At 42.5% G+C, this 21,339-nt stretch overlaps 1 protein-coding gene and 1 long non-coding RNA gene across 2 annotated transcripts; one reads left to right on the top strand and one right to left on the bottom strand.

Annotated features, from left to right (window-relative positions):
* Positions 1 to 17,615, top strand: ZNF614 (zinc finger protein 614). Its single transcript, XM_001115160.5, has 5 exons — positions 1 to 126; positions 4,428 to 4,649; positions 12,241 to 12,367; positions 12,632 to 12,727; positions 13,372 to 17,615. Exons 2-5 carry the CDS (start codon positions 4,635 to 4,637, stop codon positions 14,880 to 14,882), a joined length of 1,749 nt encoding a protein of 582 aa, XP_001115160.4. The 5' UTR covers positions 1 to 126; positions 4,428 to 4,634; the 3' UTR covers positions 14,883 to 17,615.
* On the bottom strand, positions 8,753 to 12,228 carry LOC144337331 (uncharacterized). Its single transcript, XR_013410305.1, has 2 exons — positions 11,734 to 12,228; positions 8,753 to 11,616 (listed from the first exon to the last, which is right to left on the bottom strand). It is a non-coding gene; the product is annotated as an uncharacterized LOC144337331 (long non-coding RNA).
* Positions 17,616 to 21,339: the final 3,724 nt, after the last annotated feature.

Raw genomic sequence — 21,339 nt, 5'->3', positions numbered from 1 at the left:
ACTTCATCGTCGTCACCGCTCAGCGTCCGGGAAGCCGCGCAGGAGCGTGTGTGAATTGGAAGCGGTTTCGGACGTGGATGCGGCGTTTTGTCGCTGCTAGTGGTGTCTGGAGAGGTTCGGGCTCGGGTGAGTCGTGTTCTGGACATGGACTCGGGGCTGTAGGTCTGTGTACCCGATGGTGCCTGGAGCATCCAGGTTGGGGCTGTATTTGAACGCAGTCGCTGAGGAAGCGGGGCGTTAATGACTGGGCCTTTGGCTGTAGGGGTGAAGAGTCTGAGGAAATCAGCTTCGAGTCCGACGCTGTCTGGGTTTGAGGTCCTTGTGAGTCACTTGGTTTGTGGGGCTCAGTGATTGGGAACTGGAGTGAGAAGTTTGTACCTGTGAACGCGGGGGCCTGGTTCAGGGTCACAATTTAATGTGGAGCTCAGCCTTAGAGATGTCTGGGTTGGGGAGATGTCCTCTCGGTTTCCTAGATGTTTGGGGTTTCATATTGGATTTAATATGGGGCTGAGTCACGGAGAAGCCTGGTAGGGACTGTCAGTGTGTGAGGAGGTCCAGAGCCCTTTGATAATCGGTTAAAACCTTGAATGCGGGGACAGACTTGAAGGCTTCATTTTCCCCTGCTCAAATCGACTTCCCTCCATCCAGTTCAAGTCCGTCCCCGCAGTCCTTACCAAAAACTTTTTTTTTTTTTTTTTTTTTTTGAGACGGAGTCTCGCTTTGTCGCCCAGGCTGGAGTGCAGTGGCCGGATCTCAGCTCACTGCAAGCTCCGCCTCGCGGGTTTACGCCATTCTCCTGCCTCAGCCTCCCGAGTAGCTGGGACTACAGGCGCCCACCACCTCGCCCGGCTAGTTTTTTGTATTTTTAGTAGAGACGGGGTTTCACCATATTAGCCAGGATGGTCTCGATCTCCTGACCTCGTGATCCGCCCGTCTCGGCCTCCCAAAGTGCTGGGATTACAGGCTTGAGCCACCGCGCCCGGCCACCAAAAACTTTTTTGTCTTCCCACATTGCCACTCTTCTCATATGGAGACAGATCTGTGACGTAAAATTCATGACGTCACTTCGTAAGCTGTTTAAGTTTTGTAGAGCCAGCAGTGATGTTATATTCCTGATTGTCACTGCTGCTGTGCACTTATCTTAAATAAAGGACCCTGATATTTCTACTTCCTTTATTTGGTGCCTCGGAGCCTTTTACACCCTGGGGCAATAAAACAAGGTTCTAAATGTGTGAAAGCTCTGCCTTTTTTTTTTTTTAATTTTTTTTTTTTTTGAGACGAGTCTCGCTCTGTCGCCCAGGCTGGTGTGCAGTGGCGCGATCTCGGCTCACTGCAAGCTCCGCCTCCCGGGTTCACGCCATTCTCCTGCCTCAGCCTCCCGAGTAGCTGGGACTACAGGCACCCGCCACCACGCCTAATTTTTTTTTTTTTTTTTGGTATTTTTAGTAGAGACGGGGTTTCGGGGTTTCAGCGTGTTAGCCAGGATGGTCTGCATCTCCCAACCTCGTGATCTGCCCGCCTTGGCCTCCCGAAGTGCTGAGATTACAGGCGTGAGCCACCGCGCTCAGCCGAAAGCTATGTCTTTCTTTAGACACAAGGTAACTTGTGTCTTTTTTTCTTGATCAGTCTAGTTAATGAGTATCAATTTTATTGATCTTTTCAGTCACTTTTCATATTCTTTGTTGGACACTTTTCAAAAAAAAATTTTTTTTTTTTCACTGATTTCCACTTTCCTGTTTATTTTTTCAGTCAAATTGTTTTGTGTTTTAATTGCTCCTCGTTTTCTAGTTTCTCAGTTTGGACAATGAGTAATCATTTGAGGGTGTTTTCTGATACAGGTTTTCTTTCTTTTCTGATTTAAAGTTATTTTTTTAAAACAACTCCTTTAGGGACAGCTAATTAATGTTTATGTTGTGTTTCTGTTTCCAATCAGTTCAAAATATGTCCAATTTCCCATGTGATTTTCTTTTTCCCCTCTTTTTTTTTTTTTTTTTTTTTTGAGACAGGGTCTTGCTCTTGCCCTTGCTGGAGTGCAATGGCGCCGTCTCTGCTCCCACCTCCAGGGTTCAAGTGATTCTTCCATCTCGGCCTCCTGAATAGCTGGGATTACAGGCACGCGCCACCGTGCCTGGCTAATTTTTTGTATTTTTAGTAGACTTGGGGTTTCACCATGTTGACCAGTCTGGTCTGGGACTCCTGGCCTCAAGTGTTCCACCTATCTCAACCTCCCAAAGTGCTGGGGTTACAGGCGTGAGCCACCGTGCCTGGCTCATGATTTTCTGTTTAACCATGGTTATTCAGATCTGTGCTATTTTATTTCCAAATATTTGGATATCTTCTAAATTTCATTCTGACATTGATTTCTAATTAAATTGTTGTGGTTGGAAAATATATTTAGAATATATTGACACTTGTTTTATATTCCAGCACATGGTCTTATCCTGGAGAATACAACATGTACTCTTGAAAAAAAAGTTTATTTTACTGCTGTTGAGTGTAGTGTTAAATGTTAGTTAAGTATAGTTGGTTGATTATGTTGTTCAAGTTTTCAGTATCCTTGCCGAGTTTCTATTTGTTTTCTTTATTATTGCAAGTACGGTAATGCAGTCTTCAGTTATTATTGTTGAATTGTCTAATCCTCTCTCATTCTGTTTTGCTTCATATGTTTTTAAATTATCATATCCTTATATATACACCCTTATATTATTATTGCCAGCCATTGTAACCATTGTTGCCACTCACCTAGGCCTTGGTGTCTGAAGGGGTGGCCTGCTCCTCCACACCTGTGGGCATTTCTCGTCAGGTGGGACGAGAGACTGAGAAAAGAAAGAGACACAGAGACAAAGTATAGAGAAAGAAAAGTGGGCCCGGGGGACCCGCGCTCAGCATATGGAGGAACCGCACTGCACCGGCAGTGGTCTCTGAGTTCCCTCAGTATTTATTGATGATTATCTCTACCATCTCGGAGAGGGGCAAGTGGCACGACAATAGGGTAATGGTGGGGAGAGGGTCAGCAGGAAAACATGTGAACAAATGTCTCTGTGTCATAAACAAGGTTAAGAAAAGGTGCTATACTTTGATGTGCACATACATAAAACAGCAGCATTGCCACTAGCTTGGCTCACCTCCAGCCCTAAGGCGGTTTTCTCCTATCTTAGTAAATAGAACATAACAATCGGGTTTTACACCGAGACATTCCATTGCAGAGGGACGTGCAGGAGACAGATGCCTTCCTCTTATCTCAACTGCAAAGAGGACTTCCTCTTTCACTAATCCTCCTCAGCACAGTTCCTTTATGGGTGTCGGGATGGGGGATGGTCAGGTCTTTCCCTTCCCATGAGGCCACATCTCAGGCTATCTCAGTGGGGAGAAACCTTGGACAATACCTGGCTTTCCTAGGCAGAGGTCCCTGCGGCCTTCCACAGTGCACTGTGTCCCTGGGTACTTGAGATTAGAGAATGGAGATGACTTTTACCAAGCATACTGCCTTCAAGCACTTTTTTAACAAAGCACAACCTGCATAGCCCTAAATCCATTAAACCTTGAGTCAACACAGCACATATCTCTGTGAGCACAGGGTTGGGGCTAGGGTTACAGATTAACAGCATCTCAAGGCAGAAGAATTTTTCTTAGTACAGAACGAAATGGAGTCTCTTATGTCTACTTCTTTCTACACAGACACAGTAACAGTCTGATCTCGCTTTCTTTTCCCTACAGGTGTCCAGAATTTTTATTGGGTATCAGTTAACATACACACAATTGACTGCCTATGTGGCTGACTTCAATCTCCAGCTCCTCCATATATCAAACTAATACCACGTGGTCCAAGGCCTCCCATAGTAAATCACATTATTAGGATAGACAATTTCGCATGACTCAAATTGCCCTGATAACCAAAGACAGTTTTATCAAGCAGCATATTCCAAAGTCTTAGAGTTTGCCTCATAGAAACTGTGGGCAAAGGACAAACCTCTCTTGGGTAAAGTTAATCCTTTAGCGCATAATGTGAAAATGAGACAGTTCTTACGATTTGCTTAGTACATTGGTCTTGACATGAGGTATGTATACCCATAGAGCTTATAGAGACTTTTGAACCAGTACATGGACACACATGCTTTTTAAAGACATTCTTGGAGCCTTCCATGTGTTCTCTTTCCTAAAATTGATCTGTCTGGGAATTCACCTGCCTCTAAGGCATTGTACTGTGCCAGTTCTGCTTGCCCACCTTCTCTATAATAGTCATGCCACTTCTGCTTCACAAAAGAAAGGCATAGCTTTCACACATTTAGAACCATGAAAACCTCTGAGGCACCAAATAAAGAAACTGTTAGGAATATTAGGGTCTTTTATTTAAGGTAAGTGCAGAGCAGCAGTGACGACGACCGGACCCAGGGTGAATGTACACTTACAGCCATTTTGTTTATCAGTCCTTAGGTCCTGGCTCCCAGAAGCAAGATAACTCAAGTGAAGCAATGAAGGAAGAAGAGGGAGGTTGCTGGCCTTGGATATCATAATTTCCGGGGACAACTTTAAGTGGACACTAATATTTCTGACTAGGAAAACTTCATGGCAAATGCAGAAGAGACAAAGACGTATAGTCCATGTTTTCCACTATTTTCTGAGCACAGAAGAAAATGATCAAGACCCAGGTGATTTTTGGTTTGTTATATTTTCCCTTTGATTTTTTGATAGATTTATGGTGGCCTGAAAATGTCAGTTGAATTTAAGGAAGTATATACTGGAATAATTTTGTTCTAGGGAGAAATTAACTTAGATTGCTTTTGGGAGTAGAGGTGGGGGTTCATTCTGCCTTAAGAAGTAGATTCTGGGCCGGGCGCGGTGGCTCACGCCTGTAATCCCAGCACTTTGGGAGGCCGAGGTGGGCGGATCACGAGGTCAGGAGATCGAGACCATCCTGGCTAACACGGTGAAACCCCGTCTCTACTAAAAATACAAAAAACTAGCCGGGCGTGGTGGCAGCGCCTGTAGTCCCAGCTACTCGGGAGGCTGAGGCAGGAGAATGGCGTGAACCCGGGAGGCGGAGCTTGCAGTGAGCTGAGATCGCGCCACTGCACTCCAGCCTGGGCGACAGAGCGAGACTCCGTCTCAAAAAAAAAAAAAAAAGAAGTAGATTCTGGATTGCCTGAGCTCAGGAGTTCAAGACCAGCCTGGGCAACATGGTAAAACCCCGTCTCTACAAAAAATACAAAAATTAGCTGGGTGTGGTGGTGCACACCTGTAGTCCCAGCTACTCGGGAGGCTGAGGTGGGAGAACTGCTAGAGCTGAGGAGAATGAGGCTACAGTGAGCCATGTTTGTACCACTGCACTCCAACCTGGGTGACAAAGTAAGACCCTGTCTCAAAAAGAAGGAAAAAAAAGTAGACTCAATATGAAAGAATGCATGCTTTCTTGGTAGTTCAACTTTTGACCATTACAATGATACATGAATCACCTCTTAAGAAGGAACTATGGGTGTCATTTTAATGTACATACTCCAGACCATTTTTGGTATATTGGCATTTTTTGCATGCTGATGCCTGCCAACCAACTTTTTTTTTTAATTAATTAAATAATTTATTTATTTTGAGATGGAGTCTTGCTCTGTTGCCCAGGCTGGAGTGCAGTGGCGTAGTCTTGGTTCACTGCAAGCTCCGCCTCCCAGGTTCACACAATTCTCCTGCCTCAGCTTCCCAAGTAGTTGGAACTACGGGTGCCCGCCACCACGCCTGGCTAATTTTTTGTATTTTTAGTAGAGATGGAGTTTCACTGTGTTAGCCAGGATGGTCTTGATCTCCTGACCTCATGATCTGCCCGCCTTGGCCTCCCAAAGTGCTGGGATTACAGGCATAAGCCACTGTGCCCACCTTTTTTTTTTTTTTTTTTTTAGGCATGTTATTATAAACCACATGACTATGAACAAGGTTTTACATGGTCGTGTTAGTGGCTTTTTTTATGAAATTATATCAGTATTACTTGAGGATAATTTTGTGAAATTATATCAGTATTTACAGATAAATCAATTATAGGATGTAGTCATTTTTTATTTTAATGCATACTTTCAGTTGCTGTCAAAATGTACATTCCACTTTATGGTTAGCGTGGCATATGGTCAAAAGTGTTGACTCTGGAGCCAGTTGCCAGCTGTGTGACCTCGCATACTTCATTTAGCATATGTACCCAGTTTTCTCATCTGTAAGAGGGATAATGATATGGCACCTATGTAGTAAGTTAGGACATAAAATGAGTTAATCTATATAAAGCATTTAGAAGAGTATCTATGTGCAGGAACAACAGTTTTACTCTCTATCCTCAGACAGTGTTTCTGACAACAGATATGTGGGGTTTTTCCTACACATCAATTCAATTCTCCATGCCTATTAGATATTCTAAAATTTACTCAATTCTGACACTAATTGCCTGGACTTAGGACAGACCCCACAGGTTGAGGGCTCAGTCCCACAAGCCTGCCCCCCTGAAAAGTGCTGGGTCCCCAGGTTACTCACAACTTCTATTCGACTTGGCTACCAATTGGATGTCCTCACAACCCCCTTCTCAGATCTATTCATCTGCCAGAAGGCTCAAAAAATGCAGGAAGACAGTTTATTTACTAGATTACTGGCTTATTATGAAAGGGTACAACTCAGGAACAGCCAGTTGGAAAAGATGCATAGGTCCAGATAATGGGGAAGGGCCACAGAGCTTCCATGCCCTCTCTGGGTGTTCTACCCTCCCAGGACTGCCATATGTTCAGCAGCCTGGAAGCTCTCAACCTCAACCTTTTATTGTGGATTCATTACATAGGCATAATTTATTAATTCATTAACTATTGGTGGTAAGCTCAATTTCCATCACCTCTCCCTTCCACAGAGGTCAGGGGTTGGTTGGAGAGGTGGGACTGAAAGTTTCAACTGTCTATCACAAGGTTGGTTCACCTGGCAACCAGCTCCCTTCCTGAGGCCATGGAAGAGCCCCAGGCACCAGTAATCTCAATAGCATATATAAAAGACACTTCAGCAATTCTAAAGATTTGGAGGGCAGAGACCAAATGTATATTTATTTTTCACAGTCTGGTATATAGAAAGTGACATGGATAAGAAGTATATTTGGTCATTGTTCCCAGTTCATGGCACAGTATGCTTAAAACCCTTGGAATTTCTTCCTGAGGAATAGGTGTGTCTTTTGTTATTCATAAGGAGCCCCTGTGATACACCTGAGTTTCTGCTCATAAGGTGACTAATTATGAGACCGCTAGATAGTGTCAGGATGAGACTGGTCCCCAGAAAGACTAAGCAATTAGAGGATTGGAACTGAAAGGAAGAATGGACTGGAGAGTAAGTTCTATAAAAACTCTTGAACAGGCCGGGCTTGGTGGCTCGCGCCTGTAATCCTGGGCGGATCATGAGGTCAAGAGATCGAGACCATCCTGGCCAACAACCCTGTCGCTACTAAAAATACAAAAATTAGCTGGGCGTGGTGGCAGACGCCTGTAGTCACAGCTACTCGGGAGGCTGAGGCAAGAGAATCCCTTGAACCCGGGAGGTGGAGGTTGCAGTGAGCTGAGATCGCGCCACTGCACTCCAGCCTGGGTGACAGAGTCAGACTCCGTCTCAAAAAAAAGAAAGAGTTTTATTTGTTATAACTATTTTTTTGAGACAGAGTTTTGCTCTGTCGCCCAGGCTGCGAGTTTTTTTTTTTTTTTTTAAATAGACCGCGTCTGACTCTGTCACCCAGGCTGGAGTGCAGTGGTGCGATCTCGGCTCACTGCAAGCTCCGCCCCTGGGTTCGCGCCATTCTCCTGCCTCAACCTCCCGAGTAGCTGGGACTATAGATACCCGCCACCACGCCCAGCTAATTTTTTGAACTCTTGAACAAGCTTCAGGTTGGTGAACGTATCAGGGTGCTGGGAGGATGCCACACCCAGGGGGGAATGGAAGCTTGGATGCCCTCTTCTATATCTCGCCCTATGCATTTCTTCAATCTGGCTGTTCCTGAGTTATATCCTTTATTATTAACTAGGTACCATAAGTAAAGTGTTTCTTGACTTCTATGAGCTGTTCTAGTAAATTATCAGACCTGAGGAGGGGTTTGTGGGAGCCCCAAATTTATAGCCAGTTAGTCAGAAACTGGTAGCCCAGGACTGGTGACTGGCATCTTAAGAGGAGGCAGTTTATTTATTTATTTATTTATTTTTAAATATATATTCTCCAATTTAAAACTTTTAATTGAAAAGTAAACTTTAATGTCAAATGCAAACTTGGGGAGGGCAGAAAAAACACACAGGCTGTCACTTCACACTTGGAGGGTCGCACAGCAGGCAGACAAAGGCGCTCCTCACTTCCCAGGCAGTGCAGGGGGCCAGGCAGAGTCGCTCCTCACTTCCCAGAAGGTGGTGGTGGCGGCGGTGGTGGGGGCATGGGGCGGCTGGGCAGAGGCACTCCTCACTTCCCAGACAGTGGGGCAGCCGGGCAGAGGAGCTTAAGAGGGGGCAGTCTTGTGGGATTGAACCCTTAAATCTGTGGATTCTGACATAGATAGTGTCAGAATTGAATTGAATTGTTGGACATCTAGTTGATGTTTAGATAATTGGAGAATTGGTTGTTAGTGTTGGAAAACACTGCACAAAAAGAACATTCAGTGCTGCAAATCTTGCCAACACTTACTATGTTATCAAATTGTGTATTTTCCATGATCTAGATGATCCAGTATTATTTTGCCTTGTTTCACCAGTGAGGTTCAGATCCTTCTCATCTCTTTGTTGTTTCTTTGGATTATTCTGTGATAAAGTGTCTTTAGTCTTTGCTCATTTAATTTTTTTGTGGTCTTACTGATTTATAATTGTTTATCTTGACTGGATATTGATTCTTTTATATGTTGCAAATATTTTTCTAGAGTCTTACTTCTCTTTTAGCTTGTTCAAAATATTTTTTCCCATGCAGGAGCCATTTTTTTTTAAAGCTTTTTACTTATATCATCAACATGTTTTTATTCCTTTTTTTTTTCTCTATTTGAGACAGGGACTCGCTCTCTTCCCCAGGATGGAGTGCAGCAGCACAATCATGGCTCACTGCAGCCTCAACCTCCTGGGTTCAAGTACTATCTGCCTGCCTTAGCCTCCTGAATAGCTGGGACCACAGGCATCCACTACCACACCCAGCTAATTTTTTGTTCTTTGTTGAGAGTAGAGACAGGGTCTCACTATGTTGCCCAGGTTGGTCTCAAACTCCTGGGCTCAAACTGTCCTCTGGAATTAATGGGATTACAGATATGTGCCCGACTTCTGGCCTCATAAGTTCTTCTTAAGTTTATATCTTATATTCATTGCCTGTTAGTAGCTAACAAATTACTCCAAAATGTAGTGACTTGAAACAACACTTAAAAAAAAAATCTCACACTTTTTTGTGGCTCAGGAATAAAAGCAAGGCTTAGCTGGCTACTTTGGTTCACAGTCTCTCATGCGGTTATAATCAAGGTGTTAGCTGGGTTGGAATCTGATCTGAAGGCTAAAATGGGAAAAGATACGCTTCTAAGCTCACTTATGTGGTTGTTGGGAGGATTCATTTCCAGAATGAGAAATGAGGCAGTTTTGTTGGGGTCCTCAGTTTCTACCTGTCTGTTTGTCTAAGCCCACCTTTAGTTTTTGCCACATGCACCTCTCCTATGTGCCAAATTGTTTAATCAAAGCTAGAAAATGACAGCTTCTGCTAGCAAGATGCAAGTCATAAAGAGTGTAATCTTAAAGTGGCATCTCATCACTTTTGCTGTATTCTTTTCTTTAGGAACAAGCTTTTAGGCCATTTGATACTCAGGAGGATGGTACTGCACAAGGGCAGGAATCACCTAGAGTGTAATAAAGAATTTGGCTAGCCTTTGTTTTCGTTCCTGGGAGGTAACCTCTAAACCCTTGTAATTACCCAAGTTAGTGTCTGTGTCATTCATAGTGGGCCACTCATATTTAATAGTTTATATGTACAGTGGTGACTCATAGTGGGTCCCTAGATAATTTATGGCAGTGACATGACTCTGGATAGGGGCTGCCCATGCCAAAAAGAGCACTATGTGATTAGAGAGTTGTGGCTTTGAGCCATGTAATACCAGTCAGGAAGGGGAGGGAACTGGAGACGGAACTCAGCTACATGGGCAATGCTTCAATAAACTGTGCCTACATAATGAAGTCTCAATAAAATCTCTGGACATCAAAGTTTGGGTGCGCCTCACTGGTTGGCAAGTACTCTTGAATACTGTTACATGATGTAGTCAGGAAGATGTAATGCCACCCAGGACTCCATGAGGAGAGGACAGTCAGCAGCTTTATGTTTGGAACCTTCCCAGACCTCACCCTGTGCATATTTTCCTTTAGCTGATTCTGATTTGTGTCATTTTACAATAGTAAAGTGCTAATTGTAAACATAGCACTTTCTTGGGTTCTCTGAGTTGTTCTATCAAATTATTAAACCTGAGAGAGTCATGGTAGCTCCACACATTTGTAGCCAGCTCATTGGAGTTGAGGGTGGTCTGTGTAGCCTTAAGCTTGCAGCTTGTGTCTGAAGTGAGGGCAGTCTTGTGGAGGATTGTGCTTTTAACCTGGGAAGTTTGGCCTAACCCAGGTAATTGATGTCAGAAGTCACTGCAGCTAGAGAATGAGATTATCAGAGGCCACCTTAAGAGTTGGCCTGCAAGATTTCCACTCAGTAATAAATTCTTTTGGACAGTGGAGTGAGGTAGAAATTTAACTTTATACTTACCCAGTCAATAGACATCTCACATAAAGATTTTGGAATGAGATAAGCTGACCAGACTTGAGCAGTTGTGCTCTCTCATGAGTCTACTTTCTTGACTATGTAGTATCCCACACAGTAATATAGGATAGATTCTCTTATCAGTATTTCCTTGGATCTTAGTTACCTCTACTTTACACTTTGTAGTTCTCTGAAAAGTTATTGTGAAGCAGGAGAATGACAGTTTAGTTGACAAAGAGGTCCTTGATATCACAGTTGTAAGACAGCAAGTCATCTGCTAGCCATGTGTTTTAATCCTAAATGGCCGTCCAAAATTGGCCTTTTTTGTTGCAAGAATCAGGACTTTGAAGATTGTATTCCATACATTTCTGGATTCTATTATTGAAATGTCAGCCATCAGTATATTTTGTTATTTCTTTGTAGGTAATCTGTCTTTTGTCTCTTGATGATTCTATAGTTTTCCCTTTGCATTTGATGTATGGTGGTTTCAGTCTGATGTGTCACACCAGTTGTGACTTCCTGCTCTGAACTTGTTGGGATTTCTGAATTTGAGATTTGAGGTATTTAGTCCTGAAATATTTTAGGTTTTAGATATTTATTAATAGATATTGCTTCTCTATTACACTATTTTCCCTTTTAGAAACCTTAAGTGGGCATACATTGGGTCTTGCAACTCTGTATTTCATATTTATTAACTTCTTTGTTATGATTTATCTCTTTTTCTCTGTACTGCATTTTCTGCCATTTCCACAGTTATATATTCCAATTCACCAATAATCTTCAGAGTATCTAATATGCTGTTAATCTGTCAATTATTACACATATGTACATATGTTTTTCTGTTAGAAGTTTTTTTTTGCTGGGCACAGTGGCGCACACCTGTAATCCCAGCACTTTGGAAGGCCGAGGCAGGAGGATCACTTGAGGCCAGGACTTCAAGACCAGCCTGGTCAACATAACAAGACCCTGTCTACAAAAATTGGTAGTAGCATCCACCTGTAGTCCTAATTGCTTGAGAGGCTGAGGTCGGAAGGTCGCTTGAGCCTAGGAGTTCAAGGTTTCATTGAGCTATTACCGTGACACTGCACTGCATTTGGGGCTACAGAGCAAGACCCTGTCTCTTTAAAAATTAAAAAATAAAATCTAATCAACTTTAAGGGCCTTTTGTGCTTTATAGTTATATAGTTTCCTCTTTTCTCTTACATTTATTTAAAAGCACTATTTTTTGAATTCAAGATGTGGAGTCTATTCATGACAGATCCTTATATTGGCCGTGAAGTCATTAGTAATGTAGGGATGTTTTATTTGTCCTGATGTCATTTGCCTATGTTTAATATTTAGAAATAGGTGCTAATATGTATAGATAGAGGATTTTGCTCCTACCAAAGTATATTTGAGAAAGGAATATAGATGCAGGCTGTATTGTGAAATTAAAAAAATATATATCCTTCTATATTAACAATAGGAGTTTATATCATATTAAATAGGACTTTGTAATTACAGGAATCACTGACCCTGGAGGACGTGGCTGTGGAATTCAGCTGGGAGGAGTGGCAGCTCCTGGACACTGCTCAGAAGAACCTGTACCGGGATGTGATGGTGGAGAACTATAACCACCTAGTATCACTGGGTAAGAATAGTTCCCCTGTGTCACCTAGAGGTGCCTACAATGCCCAGACACTGTCCTATGCTCACCTAATCAAAGCTTTACAGTCACTGTGGTGTTTGGAAGAGTTACATTTTCAGTCCCCTCTCTGACCCCAAAGTGGTATAATCTCTTCTAAGAGAGAATGCTTACTTTGAAATTGTTTTCTTTATCTCATGTATTATTTTCCCATCTTGACATATTGGACTCCAGTTCAGTATGTTTGTGTTTGTCTTTCCTCATGAACAGGGTATCAAACTAGCAAACCAGATGTACTCTCCAAGTTGGCGCATGGACAAGAACCATGGATAACAGTTGCTAAAATCCAGAATAAAAATTGTCCAGGTAAGTGAGAACCAGCAAGGACAGTGGCTATAGGAGTCTTATTGTAGTCATTAAGGAAAGGTGTCACAGATGTGAAGTATCTGAGGCTACCTAAGCAACTCCACCATATATTCATCTCCCCATCTGATAACTTTTTTAATGTTGTTATGGCTTTAAAGACTTTTTGTGTTTTCTTGGATCTAATTCTTACTTATTTCAGCTTATATCTTCATAATTTCCTTTTATACTGGGATCATGGAGTTGACAATAAAGAGCCAGCCCCCAGCAAATCATCTCATAAGCATTTTTTTTTTTTTTTTTTTTTTTGAGACTGAATCTCGCTCTGTCCCCCCACCGGCTGGAGTGCAATGGGGCAATCTCGGCTCGCTGCAACCTCGGCCTCGTGGGATCAAGCGATTCTCTTGCCTCAGCTTCCTGAGTAGCTGGGAGTAGCTGCCACCATGCCCAGCTAATTTTGTATTTTTAGTAGAGATGGGGTTTCACCACATTGGTCAGGCTGGTCTCAAACTCCTAACCTCGTGATCCGCCTGCCTCAGCCTCCCAAAGTGCTGGGATTGCAGGCATGAGCCACCATGCCCGGCCTCATAAGCATTTTTATCTCATACAATTCTCATGGAAGAATTTGTTACTCTGTTCTTTCTTAGGAATCGGGAAAGCTGACAGTCTTCTGCAAGAGCACTCTCTAAACCAAAGACTTCTGAAGAGTGTGCAGCAATGCAATGGACAGAATACACTTAGAAATACTGTACATCTCAGCAAGACACATTTTCCTATAGTGCAAAATCATGATACATTTGACTTGTACAGAAAAAATTTGAAATCAAGTTTAAGTTTAATAAACCAGAAGAGAAGACATGGAATAAATAACCCTGTTGAGTTTATTGGAGGTGAGAAAACGCTTAAGCACGAATGTATGCATGCTAAAACTAGATTTTCTGAAAATGCAAAATGCATCCATACTAAATTCCAAGTCTTTAAGCATCAGAGGACTCAGAAAATTGAGAAACCCCATGCATGTATTGAATGTGAGCAAACCTTCCTTAGGAAGTCTCAGCTCATTTACCATGAGAACATTCATATACCAGAAAATCCTGGAAGTGGTCAATGTGAGAAATTATCCAGAAGTGTCCTGTTCACTAAGCATCTGAAAACTAATACAAGAGACAAAATCTGTATACCCAATGAATATAGAAAAGGCTCTACTGTGAATAGTCGTCTCATTGCACATCAACAAACCCATACAGAAGAGAAATCCTATATGTGCAGTGAGTGTGGAAAGGGCTTTACAATGAAGCGCTATCTAATTGCTCATCAGCGAACTCATAGTGGAGAGAAACCTTATGTGTGCAATGAATGTGGAAAAGGTTTCACTGTGAAGAGCAATCTCATTGTACATCAGCGAACTCATACAGGGGAGAAACCCTATATATGCAGTGAATGTGGAAAAGGCTTCACCATGAAACGCTATCTTGTTGTACATCAGCGAACTCATACTGGAGAGAAACCCTATATATGCAGTGAATGTGGAAAAGGCTTTACCGTGAAGAGCAATCTCATTGTACATCAGCGCTCCCATACAGGAGAAAAATCTTACATATGCAGCGAATGTGGAAAAGGCTTCACTGTCAAACGCACTCTCATTATACATCAGCGAACTCATACAGGAGAGAAATCTTACATATGCAATGAATGTGGTAAAGGCTTCACCACAAAGCGCACTCTTATTATACATCAGCGAACTCATACAGGAGAAAAACCCTATGAATGCAATGAATGTGGTAAAGCCTTCAGCCAGAAAATATGCCTCATACAACATGAGAGATGTCATACAGGAAAGACTCCCTTTGTATGTACTGAGTGTGGAAAATCCTATTCACACAAATATGGTCTCATTACCCATCAGAGAATTCACACAGGAGAGAAACCTTATGAGTGCAATGAATGTGGAAAAGCTTTCACCACAAAGTCAGTACTCAATGTACATCAAAGAACGCATACAGGAGAGAGGCCGTATGGATGCAGTGATTGTGAGAAAGCCTTCTCCCACTTATCAAACCTTGTCAAACATAAGAAAATGCACACAAGAGAAATGGGTAGAATCAGTCAAGTTGAAAACTCCTGTAATGAAGAGTCACAGCTCCTTCCTTACAAGTGAACTCATACAGAATGAAAACCCTACTAGTGCAGTGAGGCCAGGCACGGTGGCCCACGCCTGTAATCCCAGCACTTTGGGAGGCCGAGGCAGGTGGATCACGAGGTCAGGAGATCAAGACCATCCTGGCTAACAAAGTGAAACCCCATCTCCACTAAAAATACAAAAAATTAGCCAGGCATGGTGGCGGGTGCCTGTAGTCCCAGCTACTAGGGAGGCTGAGGCAGGAGAATGGTGTGAACCCAGGAGGCAGAGCTTGCAGTGAGCCGAGACCACGCCACTGTACTCCAGCCTGGGTGACAGAGCGAAACTCAGTCTCAAAAAAAAAAAAAAAAAAAAAAAAACCCTACTAGTGCAGTGACTATGGAAATGCCTTTTGTGGCAACTCAGACTTCATTAAACATCAGTGTGTTTCTAGCCATTTGGAACATAAACATGGTGCGGCCTGTTGACAGATGTGTGTCTGTCCTCAGGAGTTAAAATAATTTGCCCTAGAGATCAACTTGATGAATACAGTAAATAAGGTAGTGCCTTCAGTGGTCTTTTACCTCATATGTTCTGTCAATGAAAACATGTTGAATAAACTATATTAATGTGGAGATGTTTTGAGCAATAATTTCTGCTCATATGTCTGAAAAGTATACAGAGATAAATTCTGTGAATGCAGAGACTAGGAAAAGTCTGTGGAAAGATAGACTTTATTATCAGTGTCATCATAGATTTCAATGTAAGTGAGCTTATTGTTGATAGAAATATGATGACCATGACAAAGCCTTTACTCAGAAATATGACCTCGGTGAGTGTCAACGTTTACGCTGGAGAATAAGGTGACAGTATTAATGGTAGGATTTCAGTGACGCACTCAGCTTCATCATTTGTCAGGAGATCACATAGAAAGTAAAATTGTTCCGAACATGCTATCAAATAAATGTGGAACACCTTTAGCAAAATATCAAGAGCTCATGAAGGCATGAAATGTGGTGAAAATGATGAATATTTGAGTGCTTAACCTTAAACATCAGCTAATACACCTGGTGTGCATTTTCAGACAGGATACCTTAATCCTCATTTCTAGTTGCCTTGCCAATGATTCCATAATATACTGTGTCTCATTACTGTTTATTTTTACTGTTTTGTAAAATTGTGGTATAATAAGAAATACATTTGGTCTTTGTTCCTGGTTCCTGGCACAGAGCTCCTAAAACCCTTAGAATTTCATGAGTGATAGGAGTGGGGTTTTTTTGTTTGGTTGGTTGGTTTTTGCTGCTGTTGTTATTCATAGCACTGCCCTTTTCATTACACCTGATTATACTACTGAGGTGACTTATGGTTGGTGCCTAGACAGCCTCTGAATGGGGCTGTTCCCTAGGAAGATCAAGTTAACTAGAGGATGGAAACTTTGTGCCCATTTCTCCCACCTCCTGGAAGGGGAGGGGGGCTGGAGATGAGATTAGACAATGAGATTAAGAGAACTCCAAATAGCCCAGGAGGGTGGTGTACCCCCAACTTCATAGGGATAGCGACTCCTAAGATTAGGGGAACCCTTTTTAGGCTTTACTCTATGTACCTCTTCATTTGAGTGTTGATTTGCGTCCTTTATAACCAGTAAAACAAAGTACACTGTTTTCTTGAGTTTTGTGAGCCCTGTAGCAAATTATCAAACCTGAGTAGGGGTAGTGGGAACTCGGAATTTATCACCATTCAGAACTGCAGGTTGTCCTTGTGAGTGGCGTCTGATGTGGGGGCAGTTTGGACTCAGCCCCTTAACTTGTGGAGCCTGCACTAACCTGGAGAAGTTGGTGTCAGAATTAACTTGTAGAACACCCAGTTGGTGTGGGGGAATTAGATAATTTATTGGTGTCAGGAAATACCCCAGAACCACCCCATATTATGATTAGCTCTTTTCCTGTCTTTGGCTCTAAGCTTAATAGTCCATTAAGCAAACTGAAGTAGTTTAAAAAGAAACTGAATATGTTAAATATATTAACAACATATTTGGACTTGCTTGACTAAGATTATACAGATGATCAGTTTATAAAACCACCTTCAACTTAAATAAATTTGAACTCAAAAGAAATTGCCAAACTAATCTAGAGGCTTTGCTAGTATCCTTCAACCAACTTCTAGGAAAAACATCCTACATAACCATAATTATCAAAACCAGAAAAAACAACATTGGTAGGATACCATAAAGTAAACTAATCTTATTTGGGATTTGACTAAGTTTTACATGATTATTTCTTAGTTTGTAAGTTGTATTACATGTATAGATTCGTGTAACCACTGCAACCACATAAAACTATTTAATGAACACAAACTTCCTCATGCTACCTTTTTATGCTTACACTCCATCCAAACCTAACTCTGCCAACCACTTTTCTCCTGTCAGTATAATTTTCATCATTTCATGAATGTGATAAAAATAAAGTTGTTTTTGTAAATGGTTTTTGTAAATTTTATATAAATAAGTTATATAAATTTTTGTTGATAGAGAGTATGTAAGCTTTTGGCATTTTTGTCACTCAGCAAATTACTCCTAAGGTTTATATGAGTTGATGAATAATTGTTTTATTATTATTTTTTTTACCACCATGTATCTAACCAGATGAAAGTTGTTTATATTAGAGAGTAGTATACATATTTGATGTACTAGTTTGTTTATCCATTCACCTATGAGAGATATTTGCACTGTTTTCCTGGTTTTAAGTGTTATAAATAAAGATGCTGTGAAATCTACATATAGGATTTTGCTTTTGATTTTTTTTTTTTAGGATTTACAATCTTAACCTCTTTTTTTTTTTTCTTTTTTAAGAGATAGGGTCTCTTGAGAGGCCAAGGCAGGCGGATCACTTGAGGTCAGAAGTTCAAGACCAGCCTGGCTGACATGGTGAAACCCTGTCTCTACTAAAAACACACACAAAAAATTAGCTGGGCCTGGTGGTGGGCTGTTGGGAGCTGAAGGCCCGTGGGATGTGACCAACTCAGCATTCCACTGGAGGCTGTGTGATCAAACAGCAAACTGTTTATCATAAATGCAGGATGTGGGCAAACTCTCGACTGTTTCCGCTGCCAGAAGGTTTGCTGAGGGCAATTGCTTCCTAGTGCCAAGCTCCTTGAGGTTATCCACTGGGCCATCTAGAGAATGCTGTCTTGCAAACCCTACTCTGGACCGAGCAGCTGACCTCTTCTTCCACCCCCCTTTTCACTATCTCTCTTTTGCCTAATAAATACAGAGGGCTGTGTAAAGCTCAGGGCACTTGTCCACTAGAGGCAAGGTGCCCCCTCATCCCTTCTTCCATATATACTCTTTTGTCTCTTTTATTCCCATTTCCCCCACTTTTTTCAGTCCCCCTAGGTCTGTGTGGGTTACATAGTGGCGCCCCGAACAGCGACAGGATCAGATGCTCTACAGTTGGTGCCTGTAATCCCAACTACTTGGGAGGCTGAGGCAGGAATCACTTGAACCTGGGAGGCAGAGGTTGCAGTGAGCTGAGATCCTGCCACTGCACTCCAGGCCTGGGTGACGGAGTAAGGCTCTGTCTCAAAACAAAAACCAAAAAAAAGAGTCTCTGTTGCCTAGGCTGGAGTGCAGTGGTGCAAATTATAGCTCACTGCAGCCTCAAACTCCTGGGTTCAAGTGTTCCTCCTGCCTCAGTCTCCCAAGTAGGTGGGACTATGTGTGTGCACCATCATGCCTGGCTTTTTTTTTTTTTGTAGAGACAGCATGTTTTAGGCCATTCTTGCATTGCTATAAATACATACTTGAGGCTGGATAATTTATAAGAAAAGAGGTTTAATTGGCTCATGATTCTAGGCTGTACAGGAAGCATAGCACTGGCATCTTGTCCTGCGGAGGCCTCAGGAAGCTTACAATCATGGTGGAAGGTGAAGAGGGAGCAGGAGTAAGAGTGGAGGGCGTAGGTGCTGCACACTCAAATAGCTAGATTTTGCTAGTACTCACTCACTATTGCAAGGGCAGCATCAAGCCATGAGGGATCTGCCCCCATGACTGAAACACCTCCCACCAGGCCCCACCTTGAACACTGGGGATTACATTTCTTTCTTTCTTTTTTTTTTTTTTTGAGACAGTCTCCCTCTGTTGCCCAGGCTGGAGTGCAGTGGCATGATCTTGGCTCACTGGAAGCTCCACCTCCCAGGTTCATGCCATTCTGCCTCAGCCTCCCAAGTAGCTGGGACTACAGGTGTGTGCCACCACATCCAGCTAATTTTTTTTTTTTTTTTTTTTGTATTTTTAGTAGAGACGGGGTTTCACCATGTTAGCCAGAATGGTCTTGATCTCTTGGCCTTGTGATCTGCCCACCTTGGCCTCCCAAAGTGCTGGGATTACAGGCGTGAGCCACCACGCCCAGCTGACATTGGGGATTACATTTCAATGTGAGATTTGGGCAAGAACAAATATCCAAACTATATCATTCAGCCTCTGGTCCCCCTCCCCCACAAATCTCATGTCCTCACATTGCAAAATACCATCATGCCTTCCTAAGAGTCCCTCAAAGTCTAACTCATTCCAGCATTAACTCAAAAGTCCAAAATCTTATCTGAGACAAGGCATATCTCTTCTACCTATGAGCCTGTAAAATCAAAAGTTATTTGCTTCCAAGATACAATGGGGGTACAGACATTGGGTAAACATTCCCCTTCCAAAAGGGAGAAAGCCTCAAGAAAGGGACTACAGGCTCCATACAAGTTCAAAACCCAGCAGGGTAGTCATTAAATCTAGCGCAAGCGGTGGGTTCCCAAGACCTTGGGCATCCTCTGCTCACGGGGCCCCCTCAGGCAGAGATCACTGTTTGTAGACAGCTGTAGCCTTGCCAGGTGGCCCTAGAGAGTAAGGCACGCCGGACTTTTCCAATGTCCTGCAGACCCTACTGTCTCACCTCTTATGGTGATCCAAGAGTGAGGGCCCCTCCCTACTTGGACATCGCCTAAGCTGGCAAGTCCTGCTTGGCTAGGAGCAGGGATACGCACTTGGATGGCAGATTAGGTGACTCCCACCCACTCATGGCATTATGCCTGTCCACAAAGTTTAGTAACAATTGGGACTGCTGGCCTGGAGGCTCTAGTGGTTGGATTTTGACTGGGGCTGCATGGTCTAAACAGTTGTTTTCACATATTTGGGCTTCTGCTGGAATGGATGAGGGCTTTATTTACACAGTCAACAAGAGGCTAGTCTGGGCTTTATCACAATGTGTTAGAAGATCTCCAAGAGACAAGCAAGCCTCGATGAGCAAGCTTATTTCTCACCTCTGTTTGTGTTACGCTTGCTACTGTCCTATTGGACACAGTGGTCAATCACTATGGGGAATACTATCCAAAGATGTGAATATAGAGATGTAAAAATAAATTAATGCAATAACCACAAAATTATTTCCTTATACATGTTAGATCAACACCATAAATATCCTTGCACATATTTGTTCTCACAAAGAAAAGTTCTATTGAATCAATTCTTAAAATTCATGGCTCAGAGAGAAGGAAAAGTTTAAACTGGGTAATAACAGACTGTACTACAAAAACATTTTACTAATTTATATAGAAACACAATCCTATACCTAGAAATAATGTAATGCTTAAGAACTTTGAATTATTTTTTTGTTTGTTTTTTTTTTTTTTTTTGAGACGGAGTCTCGCTCTGTGGCCCAGGCTGGAGTGCAGTGGCCGGATCTCAGCTCACTGCAAGCTCCGCCTCCTGGGTTTACGCCATTCTCCTGCCTCAGCCTCCCGAGTAGCTGGGACTACAGGTGCCCGCCACCTCGCCCGGCTAGTTTTTTGTATTTTTTTTAGTAGAGACGGGGTTTCACCGTGTTAGCCAGGATGGTCTCGATCTCCTGACCTCGTGTTCCGCCCGTCTCGGCCTCCCAAAGTGCTGGGATTACAGGCTTGAGCCACCGCGCCCGGCCAAGAACTTTGAATTATGACAAGTATGATAATACTTCATTTAAAGTTGCATGCGATAGACAACATTATTACCTAACATGCAGAAAAGGAAGACTTAAAGAGGCTTAGCACAACAGAATGCCTTTGTTCCATGGCCTTATAATCTAAATATGATTTGTCATTCAATCTTTAAGAATCTTAATAAGGGTTAAAACATTTATATTTCACGTTTACTTTGCATTTGTTTGAATATTAGTAAAACTGGTATTTTAAAAATTCTTTAGGATCATTTACACTAAAAAAATGTGTCCTGTTTATTTCCTTCAGCTATTTATAGGAAATTTTAGGGAGCTTTTAAGTTGATCATCTTTTCCTTATTTTTATTTTTTTGAGACAAGAGTCTCGTTCTCTCAGGCTGGAGTGCAGTGGCAGTTATCTTGGCTCACTGCAACCTCTGCCTCGGGGGTTCAAGCGATTCTCGTGCAACCTCCGCCTCCCGGTTCAAGCGATTCTCGGGCCTCAGCCTTCCTAAATGGGACTACAGGCCTGGGACACCACGCCC

The sequence above is a fragment of the Macaca mulatta genome, chromosome 19 (genome assembly GCF_049350105.2).
Source record: "Macaca mulatta isolate MMU2019108-1 chromosome 19, T2T-MMU8v2.0, whole genome shotgun sequence".
NCBI lineage: Eukaryota > Metazoa > Chordata > Mammalia > Primates > Cercopithecidae > Macaca > Macaca mulatta.
The sequence above is the reverse complement of the archived record's forward strand: the minus strand, read 5'-3'. Positions and strand labels throughout refer to the sequence as shown.